At 40.5% G+C, this 26118-nt stretch overlaps 1 protein-coding gene across 1 annotated transcript in view; it reads left to right on the top strand.

Annotated features, from left to right (window-relative positions):
- Positions 1 to 15700, top strand: part of LOC121328183 (lipase member H-like) — a 29876-nt gene extending 14176 nt beyond the window's left edge. Inside the window, exons 3-11 of the mRNA XM_041272744.1 lie at positions 190 to 560; positions 1294 to 1402; positions 1848 to 1949; positions 4165 to 4254; positions 5038 to 5205; positions 6756 to 6845; positions 6989 to 7097; positions 9449 to 9622; positions 15452 to 15700. Coding sequence (XP_041128678.1) covers positions 190 to 560; positions 1294 to 1402; positions 1848 to 1949; positions 4165 to 4254; positions 5038 to 5205; positions 6756 to 6845; positions 6989 to 7097; positions 9449 to 9622; positions 15452 to 15539 — 1301 coding nt within the window. The 3' untranslated portion in view covers positions 15540 to 15700. The remainder of the gene's footprint in view (positions 1 to 189; positions 561 to 1293; positions 1403 to 1847; positions 1950 to 4164; positions 4255 to 5037; positions 5206 to 6755; positions 6846 to 6988; positions 7098 to 9448; positions 9623 to 15451) is intronic.
- Positions 15701 to 26118: the final 10418 nt, after the last annotated feature.

Below are 26118 nucleotides of genomic sequence, written 5' to 3'. Positions count from 1 at the left end.
TGAGTTCTCTCAATAAAGTGCCAAATGTGTCTAAAGACTGCAACTATGTAGTATAGCAAACACAATGTATCAAAATATACTTTTAATGTTGAGTTTTTTGTGTATTGATAAGCCTGTCAAGAAAGAAATAATAACTGGTTTAAAAATAACTCCAAATCATATTTTTTTTTTAATTTACTTCATTTCTAGAACCTGAATGTGAGCACTTCACAGCCTTGGACTTTCATGATTCCTTTATTGGGACAAAACTGAGCGTTAAGCTATTGCTCTACACAAATGAAACCATAAACTGTGGAAATAAACTGGATCACACAAATTTCACAGGTTCTAATTTGCTGAATGTGAAAAGAAAAACTACCTTTGTAATCCATGGGTACAGGCCAACAGGAGCCCCTCCAGTGTGGATAAACACAATAGTACAGCTTTTGTTATCTGCTGAAGATATGAACGTGATTATAGTTGACTGGAACAGAGGAGCTGCTACCATCATATATCCAAAAGCAGCTGAAAACACAAAGAGAGTGGCACAAATCCTAACCACGTTTATTAAACAGATGATGGTAAGTTATTATTTTAATATAATTATATTATATTGTGCAGGTATTTTTTTTACACTGTACACATTATTTCTTCTATGGTGTGTATTATTTTGTCTGAATAAAATATATGTGGAAGCTGTACTTCATAATGTGGAATTGAAGCGTATAGTTTAAAACTATTGGCACACAAGTTGAAAATTGTGTGAAACCCAAAGCTGCAGCCTTTGGTAAGGTAGTTCAAGATAAGTGCTAATCGCAGTCTGTGACACCAGACATTGATGCAACAGTTGTGTAGAATCTTATAAAAGCAGATATAATAGAGCTGCTATAACTAAGAGAAAAGCCGTTGGTTAATGGAGCTCCTGCAGCTTTAAGACAGGTGTGCTGTGCATCACTTCCCATGGGGGAGGGGGGGTGTTATCATTTGATATCCTGCCACTGATTTTAGTGGGCGGCAATGAGAGAGATGTGGCCTACGTCTTATTACAGATATGCTGCTCGGTGGCTGCACTGACTTTATTCCTGTTGAAAAATTCTGTTTGCTTCAATACATTTCAAATTAACCTTACACGTTGCCTTGCCTGAACTATATTATTAACAAATGTTTCAGTCATATGCTGGACTGTCCTTTAAAATGTGTTTCCAAACATTTAACCTGTGTTTCCATGTTTAAAATGATGTGAAACAGCTATGATTGTTATAAACAGATACAGTGACTAGTAAAGTTTGTTTTGTCGTGCTTTTTGTGCTTTAGGAAATGGGCAGTTCACTCAGCTCTTTCCATTTGATAGGAATCAGTCTTGGAGCTCACATATCTGGGTTTGTTGGGAACATGCTGGGTGGCAAAATTGGAAGGATTACCGGTAAGATTCAAAAGCATTTATTTATATTAATTGAAAATAGACTCTGTATAACATGACATACTTCCAAGAAATATTGAAATTCATTCATTTCCTTTTTTTGTTCATGGCTTACCACAGTAGTGTCTGTTTAATTGATAACTATAAAACACTCAACAGTGATATACTAAAAGAAACTTTGCAAATTCTATATTTCAAGTACCATTTTTCAAGTGAAGACATTAAGAAATACTTTTATTTGAAACATTTATACATTTACAAAGTTTCTTTTAGTATTTCTAAAATTGTTCATTTAAAACTGCAAGTAACTCACTTTGTTGTGAGTTATGGGTGTAACAACTAAATACTAATAAATAAATAATTATGTTTTTAATAATTATTTATGTTATTCTATTGTGGCTCATTTGTATAGTATTTTCTCAGCACAAACTACATTTCTTTTTTTTAGGCCTTGACCCTGCAGGCCCAATGTTTACAGGCAAACCCCCGACAGAGAGGCTTGACCCCACCGATGCAGAGTTTGTGGATGTCTTACATACCGATATTGACGGTAAGTCAGTGTTTTAATCGTTTCAAACGCTTAGTAGTAGCAGTGTTTCTCAATGTCAAGTATTTCTTGTGCTATGAATTTGTATTTTGTTTGTAGGTTTTAACTGTCATGTTTTACATATCACACAAAACATAAAGCAGGGATTTCGAAATCTCCTTGGCCATGACATGGGGTACTGTAGATGTAAGTATAGGAGCAGTGCAAATAATTGCGGATATAAAATTCAAAAGTGCATTTCGGCCAGGCAATTATTTTGCACTGCGCTTAAGAGCAATGCACATTACTCAACACACACATATAATAATCTGCATCTTTGATAGTGAGGGTCTAAATAAGCACATTAAGGTCAATTTAATGGCCAGACTTGCAGCTCAGAGGTGACTGAGTTAGGAGTACAGAGAGCAGTAGGCACTGTATGATATTTGTGGAGCACGAAACTACAAATCAAAAAGTATATATCTCAGAGGGAGGTCAGCAAAGTCCTCCTGACGCACGGAAAAGAAAACATTTTATTCTCAGAAGGAGCTGAGAGTCCTTACAGCTGAGGTCACTCAGCATGAAACAGAGTTGTTTGGAAAAGCCTCAGCCAACATCAGTTATGCTAGTATCCTAAGGAAATTATTGTATAGGCCTGCCCTTTTCAGCCTGATATCCAGAAATGTGGCTAGCACTTTGGAAAAGGACTATCCCTGCAGATATTCCAACTGCGGCCTGAAAGGAACCAGAGGCTAAGTAGTGCAGAGCACAAAGCACTTTCACAATTCAACTATTAGGCCTAGGGTGACGTGCAGAGTGAGTCGATAACGCTTTAGCACCGCATCCTTCTGCATCCCAAGCAAAGTGACCCTGGGATTGAATATGCTGGGTCTTCTTCATCTTGCCCTTCTCCGAATGTATTCCTGCCTCTCCTCAACAAAGAGCCAAGTGTTGCTGCATCAGGAAGTGTACTACAGCAGCCACCCTGAAGCCAGTGATAGGTCTCTGCAGGCTTGTGCTTTTATTCAGCTCTTAATTACTCGCTTCTACAATGGTTTGCACTTTGTAGCTGTAAAGTTTTTGGAGGGTCAGCAATTGCCTAAGTGCAGGGCAAAATCCTTACATCACATTATAATGTTTGGACTTGCTTAGTATCCAGATCCCACCCAACTCCATGCTCTTTTCTTCATTTGAATGCATTTCAATATAATTTGAATGGCTTAATGATGGTAAAGTGCACATTTGATAGTGGATGCAGTGTGCCAGGTGAACACCATTCTTTACATAAGACACTAAAATCAGACATTACGGCTGCTGAACACAATTTACGGCTGCATTATGGGAGTTTTGCACCTGCAAATCACTTTGCACGTATCCTTACCATTACCCCTATGTCTCCTAAATGACCACCACCACCCACTGTAAAATGTTGTTCTTCTTAAAGCACATAATGTTATCACACCATTGGAAATAAAGATTGCAAATTTACGACAGTCGACAACTAGGTAGTGAGTACTGCATTCAAAATAACCCCAAGTACCTAACAGCAGCGTTTATGTACATAAAATAATCTCCTGTTTTTTTTTTTTTTTTTAGTTAATTGGGAGACATTTCTGTTTGTGTCTTTTGGCACAACTGAAATCATCTCCCAGCCCCCAGTTAGGGAACCTAATGCTTTGATAAGAAGACCAAAAGCATGTGGTTATGCAGGATACTGGTCATTTCTTTGATGTTGCATGCCCCATCCCTTTTCAAAGCCTTCTGTCATGTGACTATTCATATTTCAGGCCACTCCACCTCACAAGGGAACTGTGATAGTCATACTGACTATCTTATGTTCTTATTTCTGTGTACACAACAACTTTAGTTCCAGTTTTCTTTAAAAGTTGAGATTGTGTATTGTTTTCATTCAGTCACAAATAACATTAACAGCATAAGCTAGAAAAAATGTTACTCTGTACTCTGAATGCAGTCCTACAGTACATGCATTTTTCAATTCAGCACCAGCCTATTTACTTCTAATTGGTTGTAAGCAATCGTGAAATAACAGCACATCATAACAACACACAAAAATAACTTGAAAAACCTAGTATGTCTTGCCCACAGAGTATGGTTATTCCAAAGCCAATAATGTAAGACAAGCATAGTGAACATTGCAATTCAAATGTGTGCTGTTCTTATTCACCTAATACAGTATTCCACCTCTGAGACTTGAATGAAAGGTAGCTTTTTATTTTAGCTTTAGGTTTCAGAGAACCGCTAGGACACATAGATTTCTATGCCAACGGAGGAACAGACCAACCTGGCTGCCCCAGAACCATATTTTCTGGTAAGTGCCCATCATACTATGGAAAGTTGTATTTATTACTATCACTTACACTGAGGCATATGCACAGAGGCAAGAGCTGGAGGAGATGTCGGGGGTATAACAGGGATAAAGGCTGCCTGTCTGTATGATTGTGAGGTTTCTAATCATATCAGAACCTTTATTTAGTCCATCATCTGGAAAAGAGTTATCATGTTTAGTTTTGTTTATGTTTTGAATGGCTGAGGTACTTGAACGATTGTAACTGTTTTATATTAACTTTGCTGATTCAGATTGTTTCACTATTTCATGTGAACTGCACCTATATTGAGAATAAAGTATGACAGTAACTCAATATTGTTTGTCAGGCGTTTGTTTGTGTTATGGAATACACAAAATAAAAGCTCATCTACAACATAAAAATCAGTACAAGGCAGGGAAAAATAGCTCAGAATGTTCATGTCATAGAGACAGGCAAAACACCTACAGTACCTCTACTACATACATGCAGCAGCAGTATATACCTGAAATATCACTCAAGTAATAATAAATGACAGAATCCAGCCAATACAGAAATGCATAACTGTACCTAATTGTTCCACTGGACCCTACAAACTTTAAACTTCACAGCTGGTTTCACAGACCCTTATTAGCACCAATCTTGGACTACTCAATTTAATTTAGGTAAGACAACCCAAGATTACAGCTAATCAGCTGTCAATCATACAACTACAAAATAAGATGTCAAAAAGACAAGCATCTCAATTTCAACAAAGGTGTCTTGTCTAATTCATTTATGTCTTCTAGGAAAACAATATTTTGTGTGTGACCATCAGAGATCTGTATTCCTATTCCTCTGCTCTTTAAATAAGACCTGTGAAATAACTGCTTACCCCTGCTCATCATACCAACAGTTTCTGGATGGTAAATGCACTCAATGTGAAGATTTTCATCCAGCACCTTGTCCTGTGTTAGGTAAGATTTATTCAAATTTGTGGCATATAATAATTAGAGCAGAGGTTTTCAACCGGGAATACCCCTGAGGGCACGTCTGAGGGTAACAGGGGGTACGCATGAGAAATCATCTTGAATTGAGTTATTTTATATTATCTCTAAACCACTGCATACATAATTCATTTTTGTTTTGCAGCTCAAAGTTTACAGTCTGCCTATAGTTTCAAAATTATCACCCACCTGTACACACAAATGATTCTGATTGAGTGTGTTTCCACCAAATTATTACTAGGCACGGCTGCATTTTAGTAACAGCAATAGCGGCCGGTTGAGTTGTTTTTAGTGTCTGATAGAGTAAATTCTGGGGATTTGGGAAAAATGAAGGAAGAAAACACAAGTCTACAGAAAGTGCAAATTGACAGAAAGTTAAAGAATCATGATGACAACCTAAAGCACCAGAAAAATACTTACAAATAGTGATTAGATACAATTAAGATGGACAAAACTAACATGTAGCTAATATTACATGTGTTTAGCATCTGTAATGCCGGTTGTAGGATACTTCGCATATTACATCATTTTTAATAGAATTGTTGACATTCTAGGCATTTAACTCACAGTTATACTGAGTGAAGTAACACGCCCCAGTTTTAAAACCCTTGTGTTGTGATTGTACAATATGTCACAGACTGGCGGTTTTCAAGGGAGAGGTTGCAATGTGTACATACAGTGTAGATAAAGCTATCTGAGGAATGTGAACAAAACAAGACTTGGACTGCATGGCCACTTTAATAGGACTGTCCACCTGACTTGAATTTGGCATCGCCCTGAATTAGAAATGCTAATTAGGTTTATCATGTGATGTGACTTGTGGTCCCTGCATTGCTGTAAAGCCACCTAATAGCAAAATGTATTGTATGCAGTATGTCAAGGGCTTCGGGCATCTTTCACAGCCATCACAATTCTCAGATCTCAATCTAGTTGAGCATGTTAGGGATGACTAACAATCCTTTGCCTACCTCTCTGCACCTACTGCATGACATATTAATGACTGAATGGATTAACATTGATTGAAGCATCTTCCATCACCTTGTGGATTCTATGCCGTGTCAAGTCAAGGCTGTGATCAGGGCAGACAGTGTACATCAAGACGGACTTTGATACAGTGCTGTATAGGCCATTGTGTCTCCATCTGGTGTTGTGGAGACACTGGGGGGTTCATAGAGATTATTTAGGGGTCTTCAGTTTTTGGAAACTTATTTTTTCACCTCCAAAAAAGAAATAACTGCTTTAAAAATGTGAAATGTACAAACATTGAATTAAATTACTTAGACATTCCTTATTATCATTGTAGGGAAAAACATGTCTCTTGTAATTCGATACACAGTTTCACACATTTTGTTGAACAGCAGTGATTTACTCAGTTCATTCAAGGTCCCACTTAATTTTAATCCCCCTTTCCCTTACAAAAAAAAAAAATAATTAAAAATCTGCAACTTGTTGCAGAATGTAGTCAAATTTAACATGCGTGTGGGACAATGCTTTTACAGTTTTTGTTCTTCAACATACAGGTTTTTACATATACAGATGGAAAGATGCTCTTCTTAAACTTGAACAAACAAAAGCATATTTTTCTACAACAACAGATCCTCCATTTTGTTGTAAGTGACTTTTAAGTGTACTCATTCTATTTCTATCTATTGAATAGTTGTATGAACAATTCTATTGAATTGTGAAATATGTCATTAAGAAATACATAAGCTTCACCAAACAAGGATTGTGTTTTGTTTTCATTTCCCTAAAGTGTACAATTACCTTCTGGATATCATTACATGGAACAAAAGCACACGCTGGGGATTCATTACAATAAAATTAATGAGTGGAAAAAATGTGACAGAAGCAAAATTAGATCAGTAAGTTACATGTTTAAGAATTTCAAATTTGAATTAAAATCTGTGTATTTGTGCAAAATGTGTATTATGTGTATTATTATTTATAGACATAGAAATGGTCAACAGATTCAGTGTTTCAATACTGTTTGGTTACTTTTCTTAATTTAAAAAGTATTAGCACCCTAAACTTAATACGATAATTCACGAAAACATGTTAAATACAAGCATTGTGTGAACATTAGCTACTAATTTATATGATAAAGACCAACAAAAAATAAAAAATATTGTAGTTTAACAAACAATTTTAATAATAAACAAAATCACTTAAGCAATTTCAAATATTTGTTTGTGACAAAAGTATTGGCACCTTTACATTTTAAAAGTCTGTAAAAATGTAATAGAACTCATTTAAACATATATTCATTGATTGAAAATCATTACACAGTAATTAAGCTGTATTATAAAGTCAATAGCTAGAAAAAGAGGTAATTATTTCCAACATTTGTTGGTGAAAAGCATTGGCAAAACAGCAGACAATCGTCAAGACAAAAAAGTTAGATCCACGTTTGAGAAAAGCACTCATAGCAAATTGGCTACAGAATAGTATCAAAGAAATGGAATACCAAAATCCACCATCAGAGCAATAATCAAGAAGTACCACAGGACAAATTCAACTGAAAAGCTTGAAAGAAAGATGTGGACGTCCAAAGAAAATTACAGGTACAGCAGGTAGGAGAATCGTCCGAGCAGCTAAAAATAATGACCAGCCAAGGATTTAAAGAAAGATATAGAAGCATCAAGCACAAAAGAATTGCACAAAAGCAACTGAACAAAGAAGAATTGTACACAAGTCCTGTACAGCTATGACCAAAAGTTTAGCATCACCTAGAATTTTACTGAGACATAATAAAAAAATGTAAATATATGAACATAATTATTATCTTTAATTTAAAGTCAATTTAAAGTCTACCGGAAGCCATAATAGTAGTCCAGAATTTCATACTAGATTTAAAAATATCACATTTGTTAATTTTTGTCAGTTTTTTGTTAAGTATGTGGAAATCTAGTACAAAGTGGTATGTAATTCAATATTTTATTCAGGTTTTATTTGACTTTATGAAGAAAAATTGGATAGGGTGATGCTAAACATTTGGCCATAATTGTAGACCTTGTTGCAAACCACTTACTTTAAAGAAAATTCATAAAACAAACCACTAAAATTTGCCAAGAAATATGAACAGGAATCTGAAGTATTCTTCAACAAAAATATCTGGTCCAATGAGACTAAAATATAACTTTCCATCCATAATGAACCACAGTATGTTTAGAGACAAACTGGGAACGCCTTCAATGAAGAAAATCTTGTACTTACAGTTAAACATGGAGGTGGTTCAATCACAGGGTTGTTTAGCAGTTCAAGGATTGGAGACATTCATGTGATTGAAGGTCGAATGAATGCAGTCATGTATCAAAACATTCTACAAAGTGCAACCATACCATCTGCTTGTAGGCTGTTTGGCAGTTTATCTTCCAACTCGACAACGACCAAAAGCATACTGCTAGAGTTCTTGAAGAAAATGAAGATAAATGTCTGAAAGCCATAATAAAAGCAAGAGCAGGGCACACAAAATACTAAAGCAGGGGTGCCAATACTTTTTTCAGGAATGAATACTTTAAATCAAACATGTTTGTTTGATTTTTGAGAATTACTGGAAATTATGTATTTTGCCTTTTTGTAGGTAGGTGTTGAGTGTTTGTGGCACAAAGTTTCTAAAATAAATGTATGGCTTGACCCTTATTAAAGTTTTCTACAATAAAATCATTGTAAAGTGCAATACAGCATAGGGAAAGCATGAACAAGCAAAGGTAAGCATTTGCAGAAAGGTTCGGTAACATATTAAAAACATGGCAACCCATGGTAGACTATGGTAAATGTATAGTACAATCATGGGGAAAGCATGTGAAAACTGCATAATTACAGTACAAAATGACAGTGGTAAATATTCCTAAAGGGTTTGAGCAGTAGTTTTATGTACTGCACTAACAGGGAAAACTAAAATTGCTAAACTAAATTGTTTGGCCATTTCCAGGCTAAATAATAAAATGAGTTGTATTTAGAATGGCAAAATGAATTATTCAGTTGTAGTTTCAGGGATGTTTTATTCAGCAAGACGGTAAACATAACCTAATACATTTACGTCTGCTTTCACAGACCCTGATTCATACTAATCTTGGATTTCATTACCTGAAATAACACTATGAAGTCTAATATTAGTGTTAATCACGGTCTGTGAAACCAGCCATGTCATTAAATATTTGAGAAATGTTGACAAGAAAAAGGTGTTATTATGGTTTTTTTTTTTCTCTTTCAGCAAAGCATCGAAATTTGAAGAATACACAGAAACACAGTTGCTAGCACAGTTTGATAAGGATGTGGAGAATGTCCAAAAGATCTCAGTCAAATTCTCCACAGGAAATGTGATTGGCCCCAAATATAAACTGAGAGTTATACGCATGAGACTGAGATCGTTGGATAGCAAAAACAGGTAAATGTTGGGCTCAGTATATGTAAAATTATTAGTGGTTATTAAAAGAACCTTTGTTATGTTGCACATAGTTTTATGTGACTGCATACTTTGTTTTGCAAATGGCATTCCTGAGGTATATTGCAATATACAAAAGTTGCATCTACCTAGTGCTTCAGTCAAAATATGCATGACAGTATTTTCAAGGAACAGTCTCAAAAGAGATACCAATTTCATTCACTTTGCTGTGGACTTCCACAAGTAACACTGATGAAGTCATTCAAGGCAGTAATCACTGGGGAATGGGCAAATCCCAAAAGAACAATTTCAAGACCCTGCAGACTCGTCACAAAGAATCATACTATGGGGTCCTATTGACAGTGCTAGGGCTGGCATTTCTAATATTTTGTCCACCCTCTGTAGTTGTCTGTTAAAACCAAGCTTCAGTTTGTGAACTACTGGCATCTACCACATGCTCAACAAGGATATTAAAGCGTTACAGAACCCCCAGCAGTGTTTACATGAAACACATTACTTTACCTTTGCTGTATCCCATGTTGTCCTTATCACAACAATATATTTTTCAACATAATCCTCTTGTAATATTTGTATTTACTCATCATAGGTAAATCAACTAAGGAATTGCTCAGGAACATATACCAGGAGAAAGACATTTTTTTCTTCTAAACATTGCAGTGTATCCAGATCATGCACCTTCCTGTGGGAATATCTGGATGCACTGCGATCTTTCTAAGAGTTCCCTTTTTCCTGGTGAATGCTTGATAAAAAAAAGTTGAGAAATGTTTTCCCCACTTGCATTACCGAGAACGTGCGAGTCAGCAATATGTTTAGAAATGCAACACTGTGATAAGGATGAGACAGGACACAGCAAAGGCAACGTAATATGCTTCTTGTATAGTGTTCTGTAACACTTTAAATTTGTACATTAATTACACCTGATGCACAATGAAGGCATCAGAAATACTTGATTCCAAGTTGTATGGTGGATAATAGAAGTAAACATGCTATAATTCAACAGATTTTGAAATGCCATTTCTATCGTGAGAAAATGTGTAGACTTAAGGAAAAGACACAGGACTGTGTACATTACTGATTCTGTTACAGTAAAATGACAAAAATAGATTTAAATGTATTATTGAAAGAAATAACTTAAGCATTCACTGCCATGTATGATGATTAAAACAGCAAAGTGTAGTGCACGTAGGATAAAGAATATGGACTTATGTACGCTGCTGTGCAAAAGTCTATACATGTTGCATTTTTCTACTCTGATGCATCATGAGCATCAACAATTTACTCAAAGCCTCCACTAGTGTTTTCTACTATTATAAAACAACCGTGACTTGCATAAAGAAGGAAAGACATTGAGTGAAATAGCTTGCAGCACTCGATTTTCAAGATGTGGTATCCGAAGCATAATCAACAAGTACAGAGAAGCATCATCTGTAATTGGCAAACCCAGGATTGGAAGACCCAAAAAGCTGTCTAACAAGGATGAGCAATACTTGAAGATAATATCCTTAAGGAATAGAAAGAAAACAAACATTGAATTGACATCAGAACTGACAGAAGACACAGGTGTCATTGTCCATCAAATTCATCAAGGTCACTCTTGAAATCTGGACTTAAAAGATGTGTTGCAGTAAGAATACCTCTGTTAAGAAAGGGAACACTAACAAAAGGCTAAAATATGCACAAGAACACAAAAATTGGACTATGGAACAATGGTCAAAGGTGCTTTGGACTTTGGATGGACAATGACACCTGATAATGTGTATCAGAAATATATATTATGTCATTGCCTTCTCAGCAAACTAATACTGTAGTTCCCTTTCAAGTGGAATGACAACCATCACCGAATGGGAAGAGCCCTCTCTGACCATCAATCACTGAGCATATATAAAAAAGCTGCCTGATCAGGGCCCTGCAGTAAGGAGGAAGTCCCTCCCACCTACTGTTGAAGAGGGACGTCCTAACAGTAGCATATCACCATTTTCTCTCTCACTCCACTGAGACAGGTCACAGATTGCCTCATGCTTTCTTTGTTCTGGCTGATTTTGTACGGTTTCGAACTTCATTTTTTTCGAACTTCACAAAATTCATATTCATGGTAAGCTACAATTTGAAATTTTTTAAAATTGCTCTCTGTCTGAGTCTCGCGTCAGTAGTTGCTACTGATTAGAGTTTGTTTCGACCTCTCTATTTGAAATTGGCAAGCAGCCTTGTTCTTTTTCACGGCGCCGCCCTCTACGCCGATTTACTCAGTCTCAGCTACCTTCCAGCTCGGGCCTATGTGCCACTCTCAAGCCTCGGGCTTTCCTAGCGCGACCGCGCTTCCCGTCAACGCTGATGCTGACTGATTCGGCTACATCAGCATGCCAACGACCGCGCTCTCCTCGGAGCTGACCCCAACTTTACTCGGCACCGGCTTGAGCACTCTTCTGGAAGTCGACCCCGGCGCCAATTAATCAGCACCGGTGGGAAAACATCCTCGGTGCCAACCATGAAGCCGATTAAACTCAGCTTCGGTCAAAACAGCTCGGCACCAACTGCGCTCTTCCTCAGCACCAACCTCGGCACCGACCAGTTGTCAGCCCGGCTCCAGCAGCGCCTTTCTGGACACCGACACTGATCGGTGCGCCCACGACGCCGACACCGACGCCCCGCGCCATGTCAGAGCGCTCTACAGGGTCCTCCGCTGGGTTCCATCAATGTGACCAATGTGAGGCAAAGCTTCCCAGGCAGGACGAACACTCCTCCTGTGCCAGATGCCTAGGGCCAGACCACGTGCCCAGGGCACTGGCGGGTGAGTTGGACTGCTCTCCCTGCTGTAGGTTCTCTAAACAAACTAATTGCAGGAGATCAGCCCTCTCCCCAGCAGAGTCTTTCTCCTCGGGGCAGGGGAGAAGGAGATCGGTGGTCCAAGGCCCTTTCCAAAGGTCCTCGAGAACCCTGCCCGCCACTGTGACCAGGGAGCTCCCCCATACCCCTGAATCATCTTCACCCTCCCCACCACCTGTGTAGAGGCGTAGACACCCCTCCGTGTTAGGCTCAGGCGACATCGCTCAAGGGGGCGTTCCCCAGGAGGCAGGCGGTCACCAAGGAGGTACTGCTGTCCTTCACCATGGAGGCGCAGGTGCTCTCCATCCCAAGTGCCAAAACTCGGCTAAGTGGCGCTTTCAGGAGCTTGCGGAGACCGTGAGGGCCCAGAAAACCATGCCGGAGACCCTCTTGAAGTGTCAGGGGAGACTGCCCCCTACCACCGGGCAGCCTCAACTTCCCCATTCCCGCTGTCTGTCCCCGGCCCCACCGAGACCCCCAAGCCCAGACGAGCTGTCATTTACAGCGTCGAGGTCGGATGTCTCTGACCCCACCACTTCAGTTGGGCAGGACACAGTGATGGACTCCATACCACCCCTTCCGCATGTATCGCAGAGGATGGAGTTCCGGGCCTTGATGCATCCTGCCGCTGCTGCCATGGTCGTTCCCTGGCTGGCAGGCAGAACAGGAGGGGAAGGGGAAACACTTCTTAAAACAGAAAGGGCACCCTCAACAAGACCTGCCCTTGTGCCAGGACTTCCTGGAGCTGGTTCGCTTATCCTGGAGCAACCCGGCGTCCGCTCCCTCAGGCTCCGCAGGAGCCCAAGAAGCTGGCCTAGGCACGTTCCCTGCCATCAGGGACACAGTCACGGTTTCACCTTCACCAGAGGGAACAATGACCCTACTTCCCCGTCCAAGCCTTGCAGGACTACTGACACCATACTCAAGAAAGCATATAAGAACATAAGAACATAAGAAAGTTTACAAACGAGAGGAGGCCATTCGGCCCATCTTGCTCGTTTGGTTGTTAGTAGCTTATTGATCCCAAAATCTCATCAAGCAGCTTCTTGAAGGATCCCGGGGTGTCAGCTTCAACAACTTTACTGGGGAGTTGATTCCAGACCCTCACAATTCTCTGTGTAAAAAAGTGCCTCCTATTTTCTGTTCTGAATGCCCCTTTGTCTAATCGCCATTTGTGACCCCTGGTCCTTGTTTCTTTTTTCAGGCTGAAAAAGTCCCTTGGGTCGACACTGTCAATACCTTTTAGAATTTTGAATGCTTGAATTAGGTCGCCACGTAGTCTTCTTTGTTCAAGATTGAACAGATTCAATTCTTTTACCCTTCATATTCATATGTCTGCATATGACATGCCTTTTAAGCCCGGAATACTTCTTCTGGTCGCTCTTCTTTGCACTCTTTCTAGAGCAGCAATATCTTTTTTATAGTGAGGTGACCAGAACTGCACACAATATTCAAGATGAGGTCTTACTAGTGCATTGTACAGTTTTAACATTACTTCCCTTGACTTAAATTCAACACTTTTCACAATGTATCCGAGCATCTTATTAGCCTTTTTTATAGCTTCCCCACATTGTCTAGATGAAGACATTTCTGAGTCAACAAAAACTCCTAGGTCTTTTTCATAGATTCCTTCTCCAATTTCAGTATGCGTCAGCGACGTTATCAGTCCGGGCAGCTAATGCAATGGCCATAATGGTGCTGTACCAGTCGCAGCTGGCGAAGAGGCTGCAAGAATGGGAAACTGAGGCGGACGCGGGAGAGCTCCAGGTGGTGATAAGAGCAATGGCTGACCTAATGGTTAGGTCAGGCATCAGGCAGACACCTCTGGTTAACCCAGGTCAAGGTCGTGGAGACCGAGAAGGTGGCGCTGTTAGATGCCCCTATTACACCGGGGCAGACATTTGGAGCGACCATTGATATGAGCCTTGAGAGGTCCTACAAGGCCACAGAGGCCGCGTCGAAATTCTCGGCCTGAATGCCGCCCTTCACCCCAGATTAAGCAAGCAAGCAGAGGAAGAGGCGGCGATAAGGGACTACCGCAGGCCAGGGGAAACCGGTTCTCTGGCTGGAGACTGAGGCCGGGGCCTAAGAAAGACATGTCAACTCAATCCCAAGGGAGACCGCCCCTGAGGGGCTCCGGCTGGCACCATCCCCCCTCAAAACCAGACTGACCACTGGACACGACCCATGGCAAGGCTGCACCCAGGACTCCTGGGTGCTATCGACAATGAGACTTTTAAGTGGCATGACTACTGACTACTATTAAGTGGCACTAAAGAGCACGACGCACTGCATGTGATTCAGATTAGTTAGCCTTTCGGTGAAGCAATAGTTGAAAAGGTCTCAGTGATTCATGAGGCTTCAATTTTCCCATCACCAGCTGCAACCGATCGTCAAGGTTAAAAGGGGGGTGGAGGTACAGGCCTAGTGGTCAGGCTGTGTGTCAGAAAGCCAAACTATTTGTGATTAAGGCTCTTGTGAGCACTGTTATTTAAAGAATAAAGAAAATCAAAACACATTTAGCAAAAACTAAAACAGAAAACAAAAGTCTAGCTCCTGATAAAGCAGTTCCAAAAACTAAATCTACTGGTCACAGACAAAACAACAGCAGTTTCATAGCAGGCCCACCCTCTTCTGAGTCTAAAAACCACTAACTGCCCTCTCTAGCTAGATGAAACAATCAACTCAGCCACCTGTCTCTTAACTGGATGTCCTTGGGCCCTGTATCCCAGTTTTCTATGTTTGCCAGAGGCTGGAACCTTTTTGTTCCTTTGAGTGCCCTCCTGGCCAACATAGGTATTACCTTGCACTTTATATTTTTAATTGCAGTGCTTTCACATTGCCACAGAGGGGAAGAGTGTTGTTGTCTCTGTCGGTGAGATGAAATGAGGTTAAACACTCATATAACTCTATTCTCTGACAGTGTATTGTCTCAAACTAGATTTTTTTTTTTTTGTTAACTTTTTCAATAACATTTTTGTCTTCCAGACCACACTTGTGTAGATATGATCTGATTATGGAGGAAAATACTGAAGTGACATTCCGTCCAATCATTTGCCAGGACATTGAAATGTAATATGAAAGCTATAGTGATGTTAAAAAAAAAAAAAACGGTTTATGGATTTTATAAAATAGCTTATTTGTAATTATTTTGTAATAAGAACATGCAATAGTATTGGTATTATTTTTGTAAAGCATAATTTAAACAATATGTACAATATTTCTTTTGTTTCCTTTTTCCCCCTGTAAATAAACGTTTCTAGCTTTTGAATTTATTTTAAATGTTATTTTTTATTCCTAAATCCTAAACACTGCAAACATTACATGGGTTATTTCTGTTTGTTTTTTTGTTCATGTGTTCTTGTGCCTCAAAACTGTGTTTATCAAAATAGAGATTGGAAAGATAACTGATGTCCAACATATGACAATTCTTCTCAACACTTGTGCAGTGCTTGAAATTATCTACAAGTTATTGTGTAAAACTTCTGAATTTAAAATTATGAATGCAAATATGAATGTGAAAAAAAAAACAACATTACGAATTTCTTTCAGTTTGCAGACTCTAATCATATTTTGCTTCATAGTTTGTTTTACAGAATAGTTTGTAATGTTATTTAAAAAATAAATAAATAAACAAATAAATCGTATAGTACACACATACGCATACCTCCTAAATAGTAACCCTATCAATGTGAGTTAGGGCATTTCGTACTGAAGGTGTAGGTGGGCTCAGAGTATAACATAAGCTTCCAAAAGTATTGATATGTCTCAAAAAAAGTTAATTCAATTCCAACTGTAATAGAAAATAAGTACAAATAAGTAATCAAGGATGAAAACTTTGGGACCAGAGTTCAGTTTGTTGAGCTCTTACACTGCCCAATGCATGCCACCTGGCGTTTAAACATGGTACTATATGGTTAGTATAGTGACTGCAGTTTAAACTGGGGAAGTCTGGCTTTCATTGGAAAACATTTCACACTTTAGGGTTTTGACTATATCTACAAAACTGATTGTCCAATTGTGATCCAACTTGTTAAGATATTCTTTAGAACAATTTAAACTGGGGGTATACAGTTCAGTCTGCCTGACTGAATGCCATATATCTAGAGAACCGCTTATACAATTACAGTGACTTTTTTAAAAGAATGGGGTATATGGAGACACCCTGTCTATCCATGTATAGGTCACACTTATATCATTATATACAGCTATGGCCCAAAGTTCTGCATCACTACAGAATGAACACATTTTGCTTCATAAAGTCGAGTGAAACCTGCTGAACATTGTTACATTAACATATTGAATTACATACTGCTTTGTAGTTTTCTATATACTTAAAGAAAAAACTGACAATTGAAAAATGTGACATTTCAAAATCTAACATGAAATACTGTACTATTATGGCTTCCGGTAGACTTTTGCAATATCACTTTACAGTAGATGTAGGTCATGGTGATTTTTTTCACATTATTGGTAGCACTAATTTTGTACTGTACTTACAGGGGTGGTGGGGGGGTGTCTGACTGACATACATCATAAGAATATGGAAAAGAATGAGGTGAGATGAAGGGAGACTGGATTAATTAGAGCTATACTGTATGTGTACAGTATACAGTCAGAATATATATTCATGGAATGAATGTAGTCATGGAATATGTTAACTAAAATTGGTCTCAGTATCTCCATATTTTTATTGATGTGTGGAAGAATCGGGAGACTGGGAGACCAGCATCTGTGTTGTTTATTAATTTTGGGTAAATATTGCGTTGTTGGGGTATTTATCTTTATTTTCAGCGTTACACTTTCCCCCTCTTTAACCTTGACGATAGGCAATCCATGAGATCCAGGTCATGGACCTAACATAACAGGGTAGAGGCTGTGCACAAATCAACGACTCACACATCCAGAGAGCATCCGTACCACAGTGCAAAAGAGCCATGCTCATCTGCATTCATGGTTTTAGAGCTTTTAATCTCATCTCATTCCACCAACAGGGGTCAGCATCTTTAATGGCTGTGTATCACACATGCTTTTGGCTAGTAACATGTTTTGACCTAAAAGACACTGCAAAGGTTGAATGACCTAGGAAGTGCAAGTGAACATATTTCCTGCAAGTATGACATGGGAACTGACTTTAACCTAACGTAGTTCCAGATGTCCTGTTTTTAATGAACATACAAAACAGGTAACATTTATTCAATTCAATTTGTCACTGTGGTCTAAAGTAGGTCACAGAGTATTTAAGAGTATAGTCTTACCTGTATTTGTTGCCAGTTTCAGCAGATCGGATATATGTGAAATACCATATTCCCCGTGAAATACCAAGCATAGCCTTTCTAACTTGTTTGTACCACTGCACTGGATCAGACAGCATGCTGTTCTAGTCAAGGTCCACAAAATAGCTTGCTGCCTGCTGAGATTGTCAGACAGGCCCCTTGTGGAAGTGTTGATGGAGTGCTTACTGCATATATAATTCAAAATAAAAGCAACAGGGTGTTTGTTCACCATAACTAACTAACATGAAAGCGCCCTAGTAACAATCCCTGGCGAGTCTCCAACAATCACGCCTGTTGCTATACCTGAATATAAAAACAAGACTGAAGGAACACAACAGGAGAGTCCATCTGCTGTGGAGGGACCTGTTTTCCTGTGAGGGACAGAGCGATGCAGGAGTTATGTGCCTGTGTTCTTTGTTTCATCATTTTATCTTACATTGCTGTATTCCTGTGACTGAATTCAGAGCAGCTGTTTTTGTGTGACATTCTCACCGACTGATCAATTTTTATATAAAACAAAAGAACATGCTACTTTGCTGAAAAAGCAAACATGGAAAAAAAAAAAGATCAAACAATAGTTCTCATATTAATGTTTCAATACAAACTACATACTGCAAATGACACATAAAACCACAACTTAACGACACAAATCCACAGTTCATGTCATGAGCTAAAACCTGTTCAAGTCAGGGTTTATATCGTACCGTATCTCAAGTTTCTAAAGATTGTCTTGTCTAGTTTTGGCTGAAATCGTAATATTGGTACAGAAAAGCAATCTGAAGAATGTATTTTTTATGTATCTTGTTTTTCTACACTTTTAACAATATGTAACCATTTTTATATATTTTCATTACTTTTTACTTACTGTGTCTTTGATGTACATCTAAAGTCTGTGTCGACAGAAGTCCCTCTGGACTATGGAACTGCTTTTATTGTGGTTAGTTTTCTTTGTCTGGCAGGCACCATGACTGCATAACATGCTCTTAGAAGCTCTTGTCAGTTGTTGAAACCAAAATAGGATTGTTCCAGGTCTGAAATACAGATTCTATAATTAGCCAGCATTTTATCTTGTCAATCAGCCAGTATAAGAATAAATACTATATAAATATGTAAGAATAAGTAAAAAAAAAAAAACTATTGTATGTATTCAGAACTTGTGGTATTTATAACAAAAATTCCAGAAGTGTGTAACAAACAAAGATGTAAAGACCTAGTACCATAATATTGTACCACTGATTCTCTTTAGGGTCCTCACTGAAACAGTGTGGACACTTACATGTTGATTGTGAGTCTGTCTGTCACACTATACCGGGCGAATACGAGCAGTGCCTTGATTTTCCATGAAACTTGACTAAAGAGTCCTAGCCTGCTATAGACGTTACATATTGCATTTGGATATATTCTGATAAACTTCTGATTTTACATGAATATTGTAAACCTCTACATGCACTCATTCACTGCCTTACCTAAAGCAGTCCAAAGGCATTACATCATCACTATTTGACTAGAATTTTCAATTCCTGTGTTGTTTATTATCAGATTAAAGGATGCCTGCTGGTTTATAGATAATGTGACCTTAAATGCAAAACACAAGACAATTATTTACAATCATACAATCATATCTCTCTTTCCAGTCTCTGGCAGAACTGGACTATGCTCTATGGACTTTTGGAAGCATCATAGAGAACCCTGCCCTGAGCAATGTCTGGATTTTGTGTCTGTTGCCTTTATTGCATAGACATTTATTACCTGTACATTGTATGAATATTAAAAATAAAGCACTGTAAGCATAACAAAATTAATTATAAACATTAGTAAATTCTGAGGGGTAGGTTTACTAAAGTATTGCACTTGTTGCAATAGTCACAAACCAGTTGCAAATGAATCAGAAATCTTGTCTGAAATGTACTAGACAGGAGCAATGCTATTTGTGACTTTTTAGGGAATGCTTTGCAGCTGCAGTTTCTGTTTGTGATTCAAGCGTACATGAATATGTAATTACGGGCATTCCGAAGCGCTATAATTTCGTAACTTTTGTTATGATGTCATTAGTTTAGGTCTAGGGTGGGCGGGACATATAATATTTTGATTACAAGGACGAGTCTCTGCTTGCGCCATTACGACTGAGTGCACACCAGATTCGAAGTTCTGTATCTCCAGTTTTACAATTCCAAGAGTGCTAATCTACATATCATCTAAACAGTAAGTACTTGGGCTAATTAGTCACATTGTTGTTGGTTTTTTTTTCAACTTTATATTATTTTTTATTGTGTTGAGTACATCTGCAGTGTTTGTTTTTTTTTCGCTGTGTCATGTCTGTGTGCGTTTGCGTGCTTGCTTGCTGGGCAGGGCTGACTTTTATGACTGTAGACAAGAGTAACTACTGTACCAACATCACATTTAAAAAACTAAATAGGCCAATCACATGTGATGTCAAAAGTTAGGTGTTTGTGCACGTCTGTGTATTAGCTAATTTTTGTTTACTTTTTCTAGTTGATGGAAGTCATAGTAGTGCAGGTATGTGATGAACCGGCGGGGGAGCCCATCTCTGACAAGTGGAACTAGCGAGACGATCAGGTTGCCTATCCTGAGATCCAGAAGATAAAAGTTTGGAAGGAACAGGGCAGACAAGCACTGCGATGGGGTATAGATAATTGGGATTACTGTGGGCGGGTGGTCCGTCCTTAATCATTGGTCCCAGAGATATTAATTACATAACATGGTAATGGGAGGGCATTTACAAGTGGCTAAACTGATGGACCGGGCTAGATCCCATTTTTATTGGCTTATCAACATCAAAAGATACAAATACTAGACACGTTACTAAGTTATTTATAAATAAGTCATTTAGGCATGTTTTAGAAAAAGTGTGAAACTGAAGTGTGTAACACACCACTTAGGAAAGATGATGGAAAGTCTGTTGTAAAATCGCTTTTGATGCTGTTCAGACACTGTGGGCAATTAGTCCTATATCAAAGATACACGAGTTTGCCCCAAATGCATGCCTCAAGTCTGCCCTGCAAGGACCACGCTCATTGGTGGGTGATGGAGACATATTTGACTTGCCCATGAGGACTAAATTGATACACCAAAGTCACTTTACTTACTTTGGAAGTTGTCCTCCAGAGGTGGAGGGCTTGCTCAGTAACCCACTTGCCATGTAGCCACCCACTCTTATGTATTTACAGGGATTTTAAAGTATGCGTTTCTAGTTTATATTGCCCCAGTATGTTTTATCCTAAAGCAACAATTCCTTAGACTGTGGAATTCTTCTTTGCATGTTAATTCAGGTTCACCATTCATATTGACATGCCTATCCAGACCTACTCGTATGATACAATTTTGATTATCAGTTGTTTGTAAAGTACTCAGTTTCAGTATGTAAGGCAGCATATCTGCTCACATTATTCTTTACATGTTTGGGATAAACAATGATACAAACAAAAAGCATATGTAGGACTTGGTTCTCTGCTTGAATAACAAAATGTCTGGCCTTGTATTATATTATCAGTACACAGTCCACATGTAATACACCTCCTACTCACATAAGGCAAGCATGTAAATAAGACAAGCAAGTAAAACATTAACTAAAGTGGGGGGAAAGGAAAGCAGGCATAGAGAGGAGGGTAATATCACAGCCTGTTACTGTTAAAGGGCATTCAGTGTAAAACAGATAAAAGAAAAAAAATATACCGCTATAAGTGACCATACTTTGTAGGTTGAACCTATTGACCTACTGTTTTTCCACTGCTGATCATTAGGTTTGATCAGTGTTATGGGTTAAGGATATGAACAGGATAATTACAAATGAATGAATGAATTCATACATAACTAAAATAACTCTGCAACAAGGAAGTGATCCAAACCAGCTACCTAATAAAATAATAATAAAAAAAATGTGAATTCCTAAATTTATGTTAACGACTAAGGGGTAGGTGTACTAAAGTATTTCTCTTGTACACCAGTGTGTACAATGCAGCAGCATGATTTATTTGGTGTTATTATACCGGTAGCTTACAGTCTAAAGTAAAAAGAAAGTGCACTAGGTGTTCATTTGATTTTATTACTGTACTGTATACTATATAGGTGTACTGTACAGATTTATATTTTTGTTCATAATGGAATGTAATGTGTAGCCTAATAAAAACACATTAGTGTTATTTCAGAGCAATGATCTATATATATATATATAATATATATATATATATATATATATATATATATATATATATATATATATATATATATATATATGTGTTTGTATTGTATTTTTTTAAACCTGACACCTCCTGTCTGTCAAACTTATCAGTTTAGCATTACCTGTATGATTATGAAAAGCTTTTTGATAGAAATAGAAAGGCATTTTTTATTTGGGGGTGAAAGTGGGGGCCCCATTGTAGAATCTGATGGGATTTGACTGAAAGTATATATATATATAATATAGATAGATTATATGGTCAGTACATATTCGATCTTCTAACCCGTTATGATATAATCCAGGGCTGGCAATGGAACGTGAAACAAGCAATGTGATTGGTCGAGCAAGGTTCCAGCTGCCTGTATATTGGTTGGATACGGATAATTGGAGCCTCACCACATTATTAGAAATCACTGCTCTGCCTCACAGAAGTAATGCTAGCCATCTTGTTTGCAGTTACAGATACAGTAGATTAACTGGAAGATGGCAAAACAGAAAAAAATACCAACAAAAAAAAAATTGCTGTCTTATACTCACTCACCTGACTTTGTAACTTCAAATGACGTATTTTTAGCAGTTTGTAAATGTTAAAGAAAACACAAAAGACATTTTGCACATTATCCACCCATCTCTGACGCAGATTTTGAACAAATTATTGAAATCTGAGACATCACTGAATTTATTTTTGTGCTTCACATTTGTTCTGCTCAAACAGTGTGTCTGCACTGAGTGACAGGACAAAAATAAAATAACTCCGTGCCTTCTCAACTCTGCCCCCTAGTGTATCTTTCAATGGCAATGTGCACAATATCAAAAATAAAGAAGTATAGGCAGTCCTCACACTTACGACACAATTGGTTCCTGAAAGTCGCGTTGTAAGTCAAAGAGTCATAAGTCAAAGCACATTTTCCCATAGGAACAATGTTATAAATTGGGGTTATGTTCTTGACTCTTCGGCCAGATAATAAAGTTTTACAAAAATGACCATTTATATTGTACTCATGCAAATATTTATTTAAACACCAGATGATTACGTGCATATTACTGACACACCTACCTGGCTTGTTTAAAAGTACAGACTCTGGGCTTTGCAGTGACGTATTCATTGTGTGTATGTGGTACTTCTAGCAGGAAATACGATCGCTTGAAGTTAAGCCCCTCAGCATGTGACAGAGTTCATAGCTTAGGCTTCGTTATGAGTCCATTGCTCTTATCAGCCATTGTTAAGGGCAAATAAATTCTAAAACAAACAAAAAAAAAACAGTTACATGCATAAAAAAATTGCTAGACTGAGTTAGGGCGACCATGGCAGGTACTGCGGTTCGGACACCGAGCATGCGCACATGACGCGCGTGTCGTAAATGCTGTATCGATGTTGTAAAGTCGAAGCAGGGTAATAATGCAAAAGTCATAAGTGCCATACGTCGTAAATCGAAGCGTCGTTGTCACAGAGACGGCCGAAGTGGGCGGCGTCAGAACCAGGAAAGGTAATGCAATATACAAAACACAGAACGGATGAAATGAAGTGATGAAGACGCCTGTTGGCGCCGGTTTAATACAAAATAAAAGGTTTAACAAACACGAAAAACACAGGACACGGCACTCTACGCCAAAATAAATAGACAAACAAAAACAGACTAAACTTAACAAAACGGTGCACGGACAGACACTGACAAACACGGTGAGCAGATACTTTGTTATTATTATTACTTTACTTATTTCCTCCGTCTCCAATCCCGTTCTCCGCTCACCGAACACCCAACCCCCAGTATGTGACAACGTGCATCTATATATACTATTGTGCTGGGATTCAATTACCAATTAATTATTCACTTGAATCCCAGCACGTGAATTAATAAAGTGCAATTCCCCGTGCTCACATATTACTACATTTTACTTGCACGTGAAGTGCTGTGCAATCCTCGTGCCTAAATACAAATATACATTTTAAACACTCGTGTTACACAGACCCGTTTATATCCCGTGTACCAATGACTATACACCAACATTTAAACACACCACACGCAACACATAACAGATAATATACACAGGGGCGGGCACTTTGTTACATATACCCCCTCCTGTGCAAAGCACACATGGCCTCAATGGCCACCTCCCCCCTTAAAAGCCCAAAAGTCCCGCCCAAAGTCCTTGGCCAGGACCAGAGGCTTCCAGGGGCCCACAGGTCGTAATGCTGTCAGCAGGGTAGCATTCTCCTGCCAGGGTAGTCCTAGCAGCGGAAAGGCTGCTTGGGGTGTGGTCTCCTGACCTTCCCCCTCCTTCGGCGCCGGCAGCTCCCCTTGGTGGGGCTTCAACCACCGTTCTTCCTGCAGGGAAGAAACTGCAGAGGGAGCAGGTCTCCGGACCTCCCCCACGATCTCCGGCGGAGAAACTGCTGCTGGGGTTGGCGGTCTCCAGACCTCCTCCCCCTCCTCCGGCAGCGAAACTGCTGCTGGGGTTGGCGGTCTCCAGACCTCCTCCCCCTCCTCCTCTGGCAGCGAAACTGCTGCTGGGGTTGGCGGTCTCCAGACCTCCTCCCCCTCCTCCGGCAGCGAAACTGCTGCTGGGGTTGGCGGTCTCCAGACCTCCTCCCCCTCCGGCGGCAGCGAAACTGCTGCTGGGGTTGGCGGTCTCCAGACCTCCTCCCCCTTCTTCGTGGCCGGCAGCTCCCCTTCGTGGGGTTCCGGCCACAGTACTTCCGGCTGTGATGCGGAGCGGCGGGCAACCCCAGGCGATGCAGAGCGGCGGGCAACCCCAGGCGATGCAGAGCGGCGGGCAACCCCAGGCGATGCAGAGCGGCGGGCAACCCCAGGCGATGCAGAGCGGCGGGCAACCCCAGGCGATGCAGAGCGGCGGGCAACCCCAGGCGATGCAGAGCGGCGGGCAACCCCAGGCGATGCAGAGCGGCGGGCAACCCCAGGCGATGCAGAGCGGCGGGCAACCCCAGGCGATGCAGAGGCATCCTTGGGCGAAGCGAGGCTGGCATCCTTGGGCGAAGCGAGGCTGGCATCCTTGGGCGAAGCGAGGCTGGCATCCTTGGGCGAAGCGAGGCTGGCATCCTTGGGCGAAGCGAGGCTGGCATCCTTGGGCGAAGCGAGGCTGGCATCCTTGGGCGAAGCGAGGCTGGCATCCTTGGGCGAAGCGAGGCTGGCATCCTTGGGCGAAGCGAGGCTGGCATCCTTGGGCGAAGCGAGGCTGGCAGTCAGGACAAGCTGGGGTGCGGGTGTTGGCCCTCTTTTCGGCCACTGCAGCCGGGAGGTTCTTCCCCGTGCTTCCCTCAGCAGCCTATGCAAGGGCTGCTGAGGACCGCCAGCATCTAGTCCTGGCCCTTGTGGTGCAGGGAGAGGCAGCTCCTGCTCCTCTCCCCCTGATGGAGGTGGAGGCAGAGGAAGCTCCAGCTCCTCTCCTCGTGATGGTGGGGGAAGTGATACCAGCAGGCATTCACCCTCTGCTGGTGGGGGAAGTGATACCAGCAGGCATTCACCCTCTGCTGGTGGGGGAAGTGATACCAGCAGGCATTCACCCTCTGCTGGTGGGGGAAGTGATACCAGCAGGCATTCACCCTCTGCTGGTGGACAGGGACCCAGCAGGCATTCACCCTCTGCTGGTGGACAGGGACCCAGCAGGCATTCACCCTCTGCTGGTGGGGGAAGTGATACCAGCAGGCATTCACCCTCTGCTGGTGGGGGAAGTGATACCAGCAGGCATTCACCCTCTGCTGGTGGGGGAAGTGATACCAGCAGGCATTCACCCTCTGCTGGTGGACAGGGACCCAGCAGGCATTCACCCTCTGCTGGTGGACAGGGACCCAGCAGGCATTCACCCTCTGCTGGTGGGGGAAGTGATACCAGCAGGCATTCACCCTCTGCTGGTGGGGGAAGTGATACCAGCAGGCATTCACCCTCTGCTGGTGGACAGGGACCCAGCAGGCATTCACCCTCTGCTGGTGGACAGGGACCCAGCAGGCATTCACCCTCTGCTGGTGGACAGGGATACCAGCAGGCATTCACCCTCTGCTGGTGGGGGAAGTGATACCAGCAGGCATTCACCCTCTGCTGGTGGACAGGGACCCAGCAGGCATTCACCCTCTGCTGGTGGACAGGGACCCAGCAGGCATTCACCCTCTGCTGGTGGAGGTGGCGGAGGCAGAGGCAGCTCCTGCTGCTCTGCTCCTGCCGGTG

Source organism: Polyodon spathula, chromosome 15 (assembly GCF_017654505.1).
Source record: "Polyodon spathula isolate WHYD16114869_AA chromosome 15, ASM1765450v1, whole genome shotgun sequence".
NCBI classification, from domain to species: Eukaryota; Metazoa; Chordata; class Actinopteri; order Acipenseriformes; family Polyodontidae; genus Polyodon; species Polyodon spathula.
This window is presented reverse-complemented; position numbering and strand designations above follow the sequence as displayed.